Below are 16,257 nucleotides of genomic sequence, written 5' to 3'. Positions count from 1 at the left end.
CAGACAAATTACATGGAGCACACACTTTTCCAATCAGCAGAGATAACACGTTCAGCATGACCCACTGGAAGAGATTAATGCATGGGGAACAGTGGGATTCTCCAGGAGAGAAAGGAAGGGATCATTCTGTTTTCATTTGCTACTGTTGAAGTTTGACAGGAGGATTAACTCAGTTCACACGCCCTCATGGTGTTTTCAACTCACGTGCCAAGGAAACTGTGGGTTACACACAAACACTCCACGTATCAGACGAGGGAGATAAAATGGTATAGAAATCTTTCTCCACGTGGATTTTCAGCATCCAGCCTGGAATCTTGAATCTCTCTTCCTATATGTGTTGGTAAGTTGGAACAAGCCTTGTGCAGAGCAGTAAAAACAAGCTTTGGACAGGATGCACTGATGAAAAAGGGAGGAACTGTTACATCAGCTGCAAACGTCCAGCGGATGGGGAGGAATTGTTCAGGGGGCACGTTGGACTAGAAGTAAAACTATAATCAGAGGAAACTAAGGCAATGAAGAGTCAGGTTTAATATTAGTGTGTGCAAACAGAGGTTGTGGAGATATTAAAATCTCCAAATTTTAATTTAAACCTGTATTTGTACTTTTATATTTTAAAGTAGAGGAGTATGAGAGAAAAGGTAAGATGCACTAAAATCAACTGAAGAATGGCCATCTGAACAAAGAGACAGGAACTTCAGGGACACAGGTTTTGAAAAGAAACCCTGCTATATGACAGGACATAAAAATATCCGGAATTATCCCCTGGGAGATTGGCTGGATATGACCTAAAGGGAGTTTTCCGACTCCGATGTCTATGATTCACCATATAGCACGCTCAGGATTTTCTTACTGCTGGAAACAAAAAAAAAAAATAAATAAAACCAACCAAAAATGACAGTCCTTTTCCATGACTGGTGTCAGTTCCCAGCCTCACGGCCACACTGTAATTGGATGCTGAATCCACTTACTGAGAGGAAGAAAAGAGTCAGTTCGAAAATGCTATTCTCAGTTCCACTCCTGTAAACTACCAGCGACATTTATTTTTCCTAAATTGCTCCAAATACTGTAACAGAAAGCAGAATCTGGCCCTTCGTGCCGAAGCCACGGTGGAGACACCCCGATTTGTGGCCAAAGTCCACCAGAATGTGACTTTTGTTCTAGTCCTGAGCAGACATTGCATCTGAACTGAAACACAGAGAACTCCCAGATGTTCTTAATAAAAACCAAGACAATTTGCAGCAGATGCCCAACTAGTGTAGACTCTAAAAAAAAAAAAGGAAACTACGTCTGCTGGAGTCTCTGTAACTGATTAAGAGTTTTCACTGGAAAAACAGATCCCTGCTCATGAGTCCGGCTCCCAGGCAAGAGTGCAGTAGTAGAAACAGATCCCCTCTACCATGTAATTTGCAGAGTAAGTGGAAAATGGTGTCTGATTCCCTGAGTAACTTACTTTATTTTTAGAGGGCAGGTGGGAAAGAAATAGCTCTTACCTGCACTGACCTCACTTACCATTTTGCTACTCCCAAGTCATTTTCCTCACTAGAGAATGGAAAAAAATGCTGCAGTGGTGCAGAACCATTTTTTGAGGTTTTAAATGTTACATTGTTTATAGAAAAGAAAAAGAAGCGTGAACTGGATACAGATGCTTATTTATTTTTATCCTACTCTGTTCTGAATTCATCTGATTTGGATACACTGATAATTTTTTGACTGAATTCAAGCCTTTTTTAATATTATGAATAATGTGAATGATTGTGTTAATTAAAAATAACAAAAGTTATACTTTGCCAGTAGTAGGAAAACGTAGCTGGAAAAAGGTTAAAAGCAGGCTTTCTTTTCAGTCACACATTTATACTGTATCAGTACAAACAATTTCTTTGGCAATCACTTTCAAATTTCTACGGAGGTGCTGACTGCAAATCCAGATGGGACTGCTGCAAGTATCCAATCTGGCATCCCACACAGGCTAGAGAAGTTCAAATAATATTCTTGAATTAAACACAAGACTGTCTGTTTAAGACAGAACATGTCTTTAGGAAAGATGTCCATCTCCCCAGCACTGTAGTTGGAAAACCAGTGAAATCCTTGCAGAAGTTAGCCCAGAGGTAAACTAATGGCTGTCACTTCTTTGAAATTTTTAATCTATCTCTAAATTCTCATGATGAATACAATTAAAATACTAATTTCAAAAGCATGTTGAAGGGAACAATCCCTCTGCATTAACAGCTATTTTTAATTTCCATGATTTTTTTTTACTGCTCATACAATACCACCAACCCCTCCAGCACGGAGCAGAGCAACTGAACCAAGCCCATCATTTCTCTGCTGCCCTACTCACCCCAAACTAATTTTAAATGTAGATGTTTTCTTTTTCATTGAAGCCAGAGAAAGGAAATACCTGACAGACATCGTAGTGCTCGAAGAGAGACAGCAAACCGATGTCGCTGCGGCTGGTGATGCCTTTCAAAATGGTGATATTCCCATTCCCAGAGTCCAGCTCTATCACATTGTTGAAAACATTGGACACAGCTTGGCCAGTCAAAAGCAGGTTCACCAATTCCTGTTTGTGGAATGTTTAAAAACAAAACAAAACAAAACAAAAAACAAACAGGACTTAAACGTCAGCAGAAGATTCATCGAGGGTTGGTAGAAGTTACAGGTGTACCAGAGCCTTCATTAACATCATGGCTTTAATTTCGGGGTTAGGATTAGGATTGCTCAGGAAAAATTCTCCAGATATTTTGGGTAAAATCTACTCCTAGAGCAAAATGAGGAAATGTCGGTGGAGTTTCCAATATTCATCTTTCCAAAGGCAAACTGCTCGGAATCAATTTAGTCTTACATCCAACTCTCAACCTTCTCATATTAGAGTTGTTTTGTTCGAATTAAAATATTTTGGTGTCCCTTATTCTCTACAATGGAACCACAGCATGAATGAGATATATCCAAAGCCTGTCCAGTACTATCTGATATTTCTGTATGTGCTCAGTGATGTGTTTTGAGCAAGATTCGTTAAATTATTGTTCTTTCTTGCTGATTATTCCTGGAGGAACTCAAGCCTCATTCAGTAAGACATTCACCTATATGGACCCCTATCACTGATGTACTCATATTTACCATAGGGGACTGTAGATTATTTCCTCTCCAGCTGAAGTGGGGGTTTGTCAGAGGATAAATACATGTGAGAGGGTGGGGGATGTGCACGTGCACATGCAAGTGTCCATGAAGTTCAAGGACTGGAGACACGGGACACATTTCTCAGTGTAACATCTCACGGGGGCCAGCTGGGATGTAACCAGAGCTAAGAGCAGACTGTGCAGCAGCAAAGAACCACCCACTAATAAATAACATATGGCAAGAAACAGGAGGGGAAATAACAAGAATAAAGCTTCCAGAAAAAACAGTCCAAATTACCAGGCCCAAAGAAATGAACAACTCCCATTGTCGCCAGTTTGGAATTGGTTTTAAAACTACTGCACACAATTACAGTTCTGTGTTTCTCCTGAAGGACTCCCCAGCGTTTATGGGTTCTTACTGATGTTTTTAGCAGTTCTAATCCACCAGTGATGTTCCATCACCTTCTTGAAGAATCACTGTGAAACCACAGTAGAAAAGTCTCCTAAGCAACCGTACAAGAGAACGTGAAGCCTGCCTTTGGCAACCAAAATGGCACTAGAATCACAGAGCTATAAGGGTTGGAAAAGACCTGTAAGATCATCAAGTCCAGCTGTCAAGCCAGCACCACCATGTCCAACACTGAACCGTGTCCCCAAGTGCCACATCCATAAGTTTTCTGAGCACTTCCAGGGATGGTGACTCCACCTCCACCCTGGGCAGCTGTGCACCATATTCAGATCACACCACTGCCCAGTTCCTAGTTTTGGGGAAATCACAGGATTCTGTGATTTATGTGTCCAAGGCAAAGTGTTTCCAACGGGGTGGATGCCTCCGGAGGACTACAGCCAGTAGGAGATGTTGCTGCAGGACATGAACTGGAATTAAGCTGTGTAAAATTTAGGTCCTGGGTGTCAGCCAGCAATTCAGGCTTGTGATTTTCAAGCACCAAATGGCTTTTAGACACAGATAGAATAAGTCAGGGACTCCAGTTTGAACTACCACTTATCTTCCAGCAGCAGCAGCTCAGTTAGAGCAGCAGTGACCATTTACAGAGGAGCTGTAGGAGCAGATAAGACCCTCCCTGAAAGGACAGGGAGCAAATACAGTGGTATTTCAGCACTAAAATCAACGAAGGAGTTCAAAAGAGGCAGATGAAAGGAGTGTAAGGACATGCACATAAAGGTACATGCACACATAGACCAGAAAACCAGGCTGGAAAGCAGCAGCTCTGAAAGCAAAGACAGCTATTTGCAAGAACAAAAGGAAAAAGAATAAAGGATGAAGGTGCTGGACATTATGGAGCTGAAAGAAAAAAAAACTAAGGGAATTTGGGGAGAGCTTGCAGTAGTCTTCCAGTACCTAAAGAGGCTCCAAGAGAGCTGGAGGGGGACTTTTCACAAGGGCATGGAGTGACAGGACAAGAGGGAATAGCCTTAAGCTGAAAGACTGTAGGTTCAGATGATATTAGGAAGAAATTCTTTACTGTGAGGGTGGTGAGGAACAGGCACAGGTTGCCCAGAGAAGCTGTGGCTGCCCCATCCCTGCAAGTGTCCAAGGCCAGGTTGGACAGAGCAATCTGGGCTAGTGGAAGATGTCCCTGCCCGTGGCAGGGGGCTGGAATGAGATGATCCTTAAGGTCCCTTCCAACCCAAAGCATTCTGTAATTCTTTGAATTCTCTAACCTGAACTAAGAAATGCCATCTCTCCCCAGAGGTCAGCTCCTGGGACACCCCAGGACCCCATCCTGGGCTCACCTGAGTGCAGTAGCCGTGGCTGCCGATGAGGCGGTTCGTGAGCACATCGAAGTCATTGCGCACCCTGGAAAGGAGGGGGAAGTGGAATTAAATCAGGAGGGGAGAACACTGTTAAACTGAAATACAGCTGTTTCTTTTCATTGGACTTAACATCTCTAAATCTTGGGGAAAAGCAAAGCCAAACCGCTTCCCATTCATATATACAGCTCTGTGTAAATATATCAACAAAACCTGTGGGGAGCAAAAGTTGATAGAGCTGGACTTCAAAGAAATAGCTGCAGAGAAGAACAGAAGTCACTGTCACCACTAGTTAGAACAGCAGAAATGACAATTACTGCACTACTTGTCTGACAGAGTCACAGATTGACTGAGGTTGGAAGGGACCTCTGGAGGTCACCTTGTCCACCCCATCTCTGGCCACCCAGAGCCAGCCACTCAACACCATATCTAGATGGTTCCTGGATATCCCAGAGCAGGTGAACTCCACAACACACCTGGGCAACATATTCCAGTACCCAGGTAAGACTCAATGCATGTATTTGTTATTCCTATCATAAGAAAAAAGAAAAGAGAAGAGGAGGGGAGAGGAGGGGAGGGAAGGGGAGGGAAAGAAGAAAAGAACTCTATGTGTAAACATTTATAATGGTGCTGTGTGGCCCCTTCTGTTTTGTTAAATCAAAGAGAAATTCCATGAAATTGCATTATTGATAATTATGGAGTGATGTCTCCCCAGGGCTCCCTCTCTCATAACTCTTGGAATTATTGAATTAGTGATTGGTTGATGGCTTGAAAAATAAAGGTTGTAAATGTGATCATTTTTAACCTGCAGATATAACGTAATTGCAAACATTATTTTATACATGAATAAATGTTTAATCTAGGTTTGAGAAAACACAATATACTATATCCTGGGAGAGCTACAGCAATAAACTCTACAGATTAATTCTATGGGTCACAAAAAGCTATTTCCCTTCAACATAAAATATGTTGATCTCAATTGTTTTGGCTCCATCTTTATGCTGGTATTACTACAGAGCTAGAGGGAATGCCTGAATGATCATCAATTAAAACTTAATTATTCTACATCATCTGGGCTTCTTGCTGTCATTTGACTTGGAAGAATCTTCTATGCACACAAATATTCATGTTTCTTGACAACTGGCACAAAAATTTCTTTTAAAAAAGGAAACACTTTCTTTGTTTGATGACCAAGTAAGAGCTGACTTGCTGTGGGGAGGGCAAAGGTAGCCAGACACCTCCCTTTAACATTGCTATATGTGCTCCATTAAAAAATCTGTTTCTTAAGTAAAAAGCTGGGACATCCTGTGTCTTCATCCCAAACTTCAGATAATTACTTTCCCATAGGATTCCTTTGAATGCCAAAATAATAATGTAAAATGCAATTTCCACCATTTACAGCCCTAATGATACTTAAAATCATTCCAAACAAGTCGTAGCCATTGAACCACCATTCCCTTCAAAAAAAAAAAAAATCATTTTGTCCCTTTATTAAAAAATTATCTCACCTCTTTTAAAAATATATTTTGCCCCTGTGTGAAAAATGTCTTTTATCCCTTTTTAAAAACTTACTTTAAAGATAATTTACAAGCTAGTGTCAGTCATGACGAAGTGCCACCCGACATCTGTCGCCAGCCTGAAATCAAAGGAAAGGCCAAGGAAAGCGTGCCCGTGGCAGGGAAAATTCTCTCGTGCACCACTGCAAGGCATGGATGGGATGATAATAATCTTTGGATTTTGGCCATTTCTTAGTTTTAGAAACAGTTTCATCTTGCAAACACCGTGACATGAGCAGACTATACAATATGCGTCAGTCGGGGACGGTGGGACGTACGACACGGACAATGGCAGGAAGTTCTAATTCCATCTGTAGGTACAAACAATATGGGGGGTTTAGAGGTGGATCTCGGATTTTCAAGAAGGAGAACATCTGCCTTTCGAATCAGCCCTGCTAATGAGGAAACAAATGTCAGGCACTAAAGCCATGAGATTTACACCTCCTCCAAAGGGGGTTTGAGGTGCTTGTTCCTACCTGCCAAAGGCTCACCAGCTTCTGTGCAGGTGTATTTATCGGGTTTTAAGGTGCCAACTACACTTCAGGCATTTTAAAAGTATCAGATAATGATAACTGTGTGGTTTTTTTTTTTTCTGCTGGGCTGTGGAGATAAGCAAACACAAAGTATTTGATCATTCTGCTGTCCTGTCAAAAACACAGGGAAGGAATAATCATCACTACTTTGTCCCAGCATGGAGTTTTCCATTTATAATTTCTAAATTACTTTAAACCAGAAAAAAAAACCACAAAACTCTAACTTTAAGCTAGGAGTCTTTGAAGTATCCAAATCATCCTCAGACTAAGTGAAGGCTTGACTCTGAATCCCTTCTTAACTCACAACCCAACACTCCGTGTGCCACTGTGACAGAATCACAGGTCAGGAAAGAGACACTACAAATTTACACAACGGTAATTAACATTACCAGTGTTAATAGTAAATATTTCTTTTTCTACATTATCAGTATTTTCCAGTGTTGTGACAGCTCACAGTTCTGTCAACTACTGGTGCAGAATGGTGGGGATTACCTGGTAGTACTGTAAAGTCTGTGGAAAAAAAATCCTGTTAAATCAGAGGCAAGATACTGATTTTTAAAACCTCCTGCCCAAATACTTAAAATTACGTGTTTAAACACGCTTAAGCACGTCTCTGCTTCAGCAGAAATAATTCCCTGAGCTGATAGGAATAAAAAGTTTCTGAATTTCAGATCACTCAGTAGGATCTCTCGGGTTGATTTTTATTGGTAGCTGTAATGTGTGTGCTGTGGTTTACATCTCTGTGAAACCAGAGGGGACAGATTCATTCTGTATTGTTCTTTTTAAAAAATATTTTTATTTAAATCTTCTTTTTTTACCCAAAAAAGGGTGATTTTGAGCCTTTACCCCGAGGCTTAACCATCCTTTCATTCCTCATGCAAGCAAACATTTTTTTTTCTCACATTAGAATTACACAAAACAAAAGTCATTTTGTGGCCAAATCAAAAGATATGTAAGGTGGATTCAGACACAAAACTTACTTTATAGCAACTGGGGAAATCTCATAATTATTGAAACCCACAAAATACACCTGCTGTGAGTTATACCTTTTTTTTCATGTTTTCTAATGCTGTTGGGTTTAGGGTAGGAATGCCTTTCCAAAAAATATCATTATATATTATAAATCTTTTTTTCTCTTCATTCTCCTCTTGGTGATTGTGTGTTCATCTCCAGCCTTGTTGAAACTGCTGGTTTCAAGTTATAAATAATGTGTTTATTAAGGATGTAAACACTGAAGGTGGACAGATGTTCTGAGCCAAACCTTTGACTGCTCTGAATTGCCTCCAAGACAGTTAACAGACATTTTTTAATCCATTCTGGGATATCCAAATATTTAGAAAATATTCTAAGAATTAAGGATAGACAAACAAAAATACCATTAGAAAGAAGAAACTGCAATGTCAGTATAAACCTCAGCACTGATGGTGCACTGACAAAACAAATTACAGTGATCTGTGTGGACTCAATAAAATTCTAAAAGTGAATAAATACAAATCCAAAATATATATATTTTGAGCCCTGGATGCTCCAATATAACATAATCTGTAATCAGATGGACTTTTTCTTACTTCAAAAACTAAGTTAAATAAATAAGACATTATTAGAAGGCTTCCTACACCTTTATCTCAGTTTACTTCCAGGAAAATTCTTGAGGAGTCTTAAATGGAGAACTCCACTCTGGGACAAAGTGGTATTAATACAGACTATTAAATATAAATACTGAGTATTAAATATAAGTCAAATAAGTCGATATTAAATACAAAAGTCACATACAAACTGTAACACTGGAATAATTCCAGACTACCTGAATATGAGTTATTTACCTCAGATATTGTTTGGATTGTACGGCAGAACAAAATAAAATAACATAAAAAAAAAAAAAAAAAGTGCATTCAGGTAAGTGCTGGTTGTTTTATGGTTCTTAACTCTGTGGCAAAGCTGCCACAGAAAATGGGTGACCTCACTTTGTTCATGGCAACAGACAGTTCCATTAACAAACACACAATTACAAGTCTGCTCCCAAAATAGATGTGGGGTTGGCAGAGAGAAAAACCTTGTCTTCAGGCACAAGGATTTCAAATAATTACAATGGGGATGTGGAAAATGACAGGATGGGTGACTGCCTTATTGTGTAGATGTTCCAGAATATTTATTTATTTATTTATTTATTTTAATACAAGCACACGGCAAAGGTTTCAAATGGATGTTCAAAGAAGGAGGGAAGAGCCCCTCTTAAAAAAAAAAAAAAAAAGTTGTTTGGGATTCAGAGCAGTGAAAGCAAGGAAGGGGCTTCATTCTTTATTTATCACCTTATCACACACCTGCTAATTTCAAAAAGTTCTTTAAAATGCACATGTACTGTAGTAGTCATGCACATTTAATTCATCAGCTCTGTTATTCCAGGGTGCTGACATTTATATTTCTATTTCACGGGGATAGATCTGATGGGAAAAGTGATTAATCTTTTGGCACATTCAACCCACTACTTCATTTTTTAAAATAAATCATCTTTCTTACTGAATGCAATGTCTTCCTGAGCACAACAGATCAAGCAAAGATACTAAACCTGTATCTATGTAACCATACTGACCCTGGGTTCAGCAAACAGTTGAAAGATTTATGGTATGAGACTACACTGGCTGAAATTTGGCCAAAATCTACTTGCCAATGCTTTATTTTGTAGCAGAATCACACCTCTGGAGTCTTTTAATAAATACACTTTATTCCCCTAAAATCAAAATGAAAATGTTTTGATTTGTTGCAGGAAATGAAAGGGAAAAAACAAGATTGGAAAGATGACAAAGCTAATCAAGCACTTAGGGATGGGCATCATATCACTAATTTTTATATCTAAAGATGGACACATAAACAGATAATCACTCTGGGCTTCTTTCCATTTTTGTACACGGAGAGAAACTGGTACATCCTGAGGGCAATTTAGGTGACCTTGCTTAGGTAATTTGCAGAGTAGAGGAATAAACTGCTGGAAAATGCCTTTTCTCCATCCCATGAACAGACAGTAAAGAGCCTGGACACAGCCAGGAAATTCCTAAATACCAAGGCTTGTATGGATAAATCACACTCACAAATATTCTGGCACTGCAGAAAGGCTGAGCCTATTTTTTTTTTTTTTTTTAGATTAAAAGCTGAGAAAAACGGGAAATAAAAGGTTGATATAGAAATAATAACACCCTGTGGGGAGTCTTTGAAAAAAGACAGCTCGATCAGACAAATTAACTGAACGTAAAGCAATTTGTTATAGATTTTAGCTCAGCAGAATTTGAGCATTAGATCCAGTAGACATAGGAGAAGAAGATATGGTAGAATCAGAGAAAGTTGTGATGGTTAGAAAAGAACATGATTAAGACATGGAGCAGCTTTTCCATGGGAAGAGACCACAGAGAGAAGGATCATTTCACTGTCACAGGACACAACTGATGGACTGCAGCAGATGTTCACAAAGCCCTGGAGGGTGAGGAGATGATGAAGGAACATTTACTCACTACTTTTCATAACATTCTTCCCAGAGCAATCCTCTGTTTCATCCGCCCGTGGCGTGGGCTACAGCCATAACCCATCCTGGGATGGAGCAGAGTTGTAGAGGGGGAAGGAAGGAAGATGATGCTCCCTGCATCTGGCAGGTAAAATCCAGCTATCCCAGTTACTCTCTGTCTTAGTTGCTTTCTTGGCTTTCCACACTTTCCTCAGTGGTAACTTATGAACCTAAAATCTAGTCACCCTTTTTCCAAGTTTATCAACTCACAGGCTGTTTACTGATACATTTTCATTCTGTACTAAAATTGATTTTTAAACAACTCTTCTTGATCTTTCTTGTTTACTTAAAATTGCTACCTTACCATTTTTTTTTAGAAAATAGTTATGTCCCATCTCAGAATTTGGTTTTTTTTAGGCTAGAAAATATAAAAACTTTCTTCTTTTATAATTCTCTGATAAGACAGATTTCTCATTCTCCTGGTCTACTCTTTTCCTAAACTCCTCCCAGTTTTAATGGGTGAACTTGACCTGGTATTTCACTGAGGACACATCAGTGCATGGCACAGTCTATTAATATTTCTTCACCTCCCAAAACTTATTTATGCTGAGACACCCTAAGAGTCGATCCAAGGGTATTTTATGATGCTGGCTCAAAGTCACTGTATGCTCTGCTGCTCAACTCCCCATCCTGCCATTTACAAGTTCTAAACCCCCCCAGACAGCAGCGAGCAGTCTCTGTTTACGAGGCCTTGCAGTTTCTGTAGTGAAAATAAATTTTTTTTTATTGCCCTCATCATGAAACTGAGCCAATTTTTTTTTTTTTTTTTTTTTTTTTTTACAGCACGATTTGTTCTCTGTATTGACAGTGCCTTTCAGCTCTTCGGTCATCAGAACACTTCATTAGCACACCACTCCCTTTTCCCAAAGTTATTGTGGGGAATAAAAGCTGTCTAATCCCACAGACTGATCGTTGGCAAACGCCATCAGTCATGTTCCTCATGCTGATAATTCTTTTGTGAGTTCCTTTCCTTTATCACCCTTATAATTCTTAAAAGATCTCTTATTTTCACACTACCAAATGAATTCTCGCTTGGCATAGTGTCAAACACAAAAAAACTCTTATTAGGTCTCTATCAATTAATTTTTTTTTTTTTTTCAGTTTAACTAACAATTCTCAATTTGGTGCTATAACTGCAAGCCAATTTACTGTGTATTTAGATGCAAAGTAACTTCAGATTTCCATGAGGCAAGTATCTGGTAAGGTATGAAAAAGCAGGTAAGCTTTTAGAATAAAGTCCACCCACAGAATCTGGAAAAGCAAGAAAGAGTTCTGGATGTCTTGCAAAAGTTTAGGCATGAGATACAGGTATAAAGATACCTGTTTTATTTCGAACTTTATGTTGTGCAACCATCACTTTTTCAGGTTCAGTTCTACCTCCCGTAAAATTAATTCAGTTGCAATGCGTAAATTCCATCCTGACCGCTGTTCCCCTTCCTGAGAGGCAGAATATTAGTTTAGATTTAGAGCATTCTCAGCATTACTCCTCCTATCAGCCACATCCACTCTGCACAGAAACTTCACATCTTTTCCTGATGGCTTTGTATTAACATGATAAGGAAATTGCTTGTTGTTCCACTTCTGCGGCTCAAGGCCTGGTCTGACCTCATCTGAACCACATCACTTCTGTGTTTTCCAGCACCACTGGGGACAAGAGAGAGCTGCCGCTCACCACAATTCTTTCATTCCTTTGCCCTTATTCCTTGGAGATCAGAAAATTCTCCAGAGAATGAGCCAATAATCTCCCTTCTCTTCAGGCAAGTTCCTCAGCTTTAAGAGTTACCCTGATCTGTTCTACAAGGAACTGGATGTGTCAGGGGAGCAATCTGGATTTTTTTCCCATGCTGCCACAAGCAGCCTTTCTGTCCCATATCCACACCAAATCTGCTGTCACCCACTTCTCTGCTCTGTGGACCCATGTTGGGGAAAAGCTTCCTGAATTTCCTTAATAGGGAGACAAGAGTCACATATCTCAACGACTTGTGCAAATTCCAGGTCCTCCATCCCCGTTTTTTTTTTTGCATTTTCCACCATACCAGTCCCTTACCTACAAGATATCAAACAGAATCAGCATAAAAACCTCTTTGTCTTCGTGATTCTTCCCTTTTTTTTTCTGAGTTTAGTTTCTTTTTTTTTTTCATTTTCCTTTACCACTAACTTTTGCTCCTTGTTTTCCAGTCTTGCAAACTTCCTCAACCCTAATTCAACTCTTCCTCTTCTTTGTCTTTGTGGTCCCTTTTCCACTTGGGTCACATTCCTTATCTACCAAGCGAAATAGCTTCCTTATCTTCAGGCCTTCTTTGGCAGATACCTGCTATTTCTGTTTTGTGAGGCCCTCCTCTCCTTTCCTGTATCTTGTCTCCAAAACCCCGCTCTCCCATCACCTTCAGCTTTATGCTTTTGTCCCTGGGTCCCCTCTTTCTCGAGTGTTTGAAGGTGACATTTCACACATCAATACATTCCCCTGCATATCCACTCCTGAAAGAACATAAACCTCAGAGCTTCAAATCTTGGTCTCACATCCCCTTACAAATATTGCTAAGGCTGTGTCATTTACTGTACCTGTATTCTTGCCTTTCTTTGAAGGAAAAACATTAAATTACTTCAAGTCAAAAAACCCTTCTTTATTACCTCTTAGCAGCTGTTCTGCATTTAGGAACTCATTAATGCTGCAAGCAACTCTTGCCCAGTGAGCACTTTGGCTACGAGGCCTTTGTCTGATTCCCACAACAGAACCTCAGAGACAAGGAAGATCCTGAAAATCCTGAGTGACATGCCACCCATAGGGCAGGAGGCACAGAAGTTCACTTAACCCAGCCAAGGACCTGATCCCACACAACCTCTCCTATTTTCTCTCCTCCCCCTGCTCCTGGTAAATTGAACCCCATCATGCTTCCTCCACCTTGTCAAATCACAAAATTGGTCTTGGAGAGAGGTCTGAGATTCTCAAAGATGGATTTTTTTTTTTTCAGTGAGGTCAAGCTGCTTGTTTGTCAGCACTGTAACATCACTGACAGCCGTTTCCCCTCGAATTCCCCAATCCTTTTCCAACACCAGAAGGCCGAGCTGTAAAATACGTGACGACATCTATTTATATTTACACAAACTGCAAACACTGAGTGAAAAACTGCTCACACACGTAATTTCCCCTCGCTGTTGGTCGCCCAAGCTCTCTCAGTTAGGGGGGGAAACTACCACTGAAAAAGTTTTCCCAGAAAACCGGCTCACACGTAAAATACACTTCCACCAAGAACTGGGAATGCCCCGTGTGATTGGATCTTCCATGCGAAGCTGCAACTCCTTTTACCCTTGGCCAAGCCAGAAGGACATCTCACAGAAAGCCTTTCTTCACCAGCCAAACAGCGTGAGGAAAGTGGGGGCATTTCAGGGGAACTCCAAAATTAGAGATTGGACCCAACTAGATCTTGGCTCTGGGACAGGAAAAAGGTGTCACTTAAGGAAAGTGGATTGAGGGTGGAGGACCCTTTGTTCCACCCACAGCTCATGAGCCAGCAGAGCATCACTTTCCTTTTCAACGTCCTACGTGACTGAAAGACATTAAAGGTGAAGTAACAGCTCAGAATTGGGGCTATTTCACGGGAGATGATACAGAAAATGATACAGAAAGAATACAGAAAAGGATACCCTCCCAAAATTGCTTGATACAGACTAAAAGAGTGATGATTGTCTGTTATACATCTCAATAAAATCTTGTTTTACTGAGTAAAGGTAGTTTCCCACAGCTTGGCTTTCAATACATTCTAAGTGCACTTATCTAAATTTGTTTATTGGAGATTGTTTAAGATTATTTACGGTAATGAAGTGCACAGTTAATTAATGAGTGCTTGCAGCAATAAGGAATGATCCAGTTTAAAATGTGCCAGCAAATAAACCCTGAAAGGCAGGTGCCATCAGGGCTAGAGATGCCAAAGCTCAGTAGTCAATGTAAAGTTTCTTCTCTGAGGCCTCCAACTTAAGAAGGACATGGACCTGCTGGAGCAGGTCCAGAGGAGGCCATGGAGATGCTCCAAGGGCCGGAATATTCCTTGCAAACAGATAAATAATTGCAGAAGTAAAACCAAGCTGAGAAACAGATATATTTGAGCATCTTACAGGGCAAAATAATGAGCAGCTATTAACATGATTTGGTGTTTGTGTGTGTTTATTTCAAGGATGGATTAGAGTGACTGGTGAAGGAACTTGAACTTCCCCAGTTCAGTAAAATGGTACCAGAGGAATGAAGAATAAGTGCTCAGGGGCACAAAAACCCCATATGATCCCCTCTATTAAAAATTGGTAATTAACAGGAGATTTCAGAGAGCGAGATGAATTGGGAATAATTAAGAACAGACTTACTGGGTGTGAGAAACCTTAGACTGGTGAGGAGTCATAATGTGATTTATCCAATTTAATAAAAACACATTGGCTTTTGAAATAAATTTAAAAAAAAAAAAATTCAAAAACCCCAAGTACAACCAACTCCAACCAACCAAAATCCCCAAACACCAAAATGGAAACAGCATAAGTAATTTTGAAGCAAGGTTGTACACATTTCTGGAGCTGCAAAGACTACAGAAGGGTAGTAAGCAGAGTTGTGGGATCACGACAAGGAAAAAGGTGTTGACGCGTATTTTCCAAGGTTTACAAGCAGCCAACCCTAATGAAGTACACAGCCTCCTCTTGACTTGCAAAATCAGTCTCCTTTTTTTTTTTTTATGTTTTCCCACAGATAAAGCCATTGTTTTATTTATTCTCACACAAACACTCTAGAGAAAAAAAATGGGAAAGACACCCCAAGACCAGTGCTGACTGCAGAAGGACACGTGTGACCCGCTATCAGTAAGTGATAAAGTCAACAAAAGGGATGCAAACACTGGCATTTTGATTTGTGAGCAACACAAGCGAGGCTGTGTTTCAGATCAGGCTCAGTTTATTGTCTCCAGGTAGCCTGAAAACCAACACGCTGCTTTTCCACACGGGAATTCGACCCTACGGGGTTTTCTCATTCCACGTGTTCTTTGCTACAGGAGGCTCTAGAAATGCCATAAAGTTATTGCACTGATCAGGAAAAAATCTGGCAGTGAAAACTGAGGGTGGGACTGGTCGGTGAGGAGCTGGAATTAAAGAAAACCGATGATCCAAGGAATGGATCCAAATGAGCCACATCCCAGTCCAGTGATGGTTTTGCAAGAGGAAGGTGCCACGGACAGCACCCAGCAGGGAAAGCTCGTGCTACACTTTTACTACACGTTGGGTTCACTCAGGCTGTCATTACTGGGCCTGTGTAATCTGCTCCTGAGCATTCCCAACTTCCCGACACGCAGCATGAAATGGGGGGCCTGCAGCCCACCCTTCAGCTCAGCCTCTCCCCCACGTACATGGAAAACATCCTGCAGCTCTTATCAACGCGATTCCAGCGCACACTTTGCACATTCAGAGAGATTAGTCCCCTGAGCGGGTATAATATGAGTATTTTTTAATTTTTCAGGGGTTGTAAAGAAAAAAAAAAAAAAAAACAAAAAAAAAAAACCAAAACAAAAAGAGGTTACAATTGTTAGTGACCAGAATTCCTTCCTGTCCCAGGAGCAACAACGCGTTCTCAGCAACTTCCTCAGGAATTCTCACTCCTCTTTGGCCATTTGTTATCAGTTGGAGCAGTGATGATCATTAGCACTGGGAGCATGAAAAACTCATTACCCAAAATCTACAAAGCCCTGCAAACTCCT

General features: G+C 40.4%; 1 protein-coding gene across 3 annotated transcripts in view; it reads right to left on the bottom strand.

Annotated features, from left to right (window-relative positions):
• Positions 1-16,257, bottom strand: part of MINDY4 (MINDY lysine 48 deubiquitinase 4) — a 72,045-nt gene that overhangs the window by 17,488 nt on the left and 38,300 nt on the right. For all 3 annotated transcript variants that reach the window (XM_027908253.1, XM_027908256.1, XM_027908254.1), the window contains 2 exons: positions 4,872-4,935; positions 2,399-2,560 (listed from right to left, as the gene is read on the bottom strand). In XM_027908253.1, coding sequence (XP_027764054.1) covers positions 2,399-2,560; positions 4,872-4,935 — 226 coding nt within the window. The remainder of the gene's footprint in view (positions 1-2,398; positions 2,561-4,871; positions 4,936-16,257) is intronic.

Source organism: Empidonax traillii, unplaced genomic scaffold, assembly GCF_003031625.1.
Source record: "Empidonax traillii isolate 1590-97213 ecotype Southwest subspecies unplaced genomic scaffold, ASM303162v1 scaffold1666:size129087, whole genome shotgun sequence".
NCBI lineage: Eukaryota > Metazoa > Chordata > Aves > Passeriformes > Tyrannidae > Empidonax > Empidonax traillii.
Note: the sequence above shows the minus strand (reverse complement) of the source record. Positions and strands in the feature narration are given on the sequence as shown.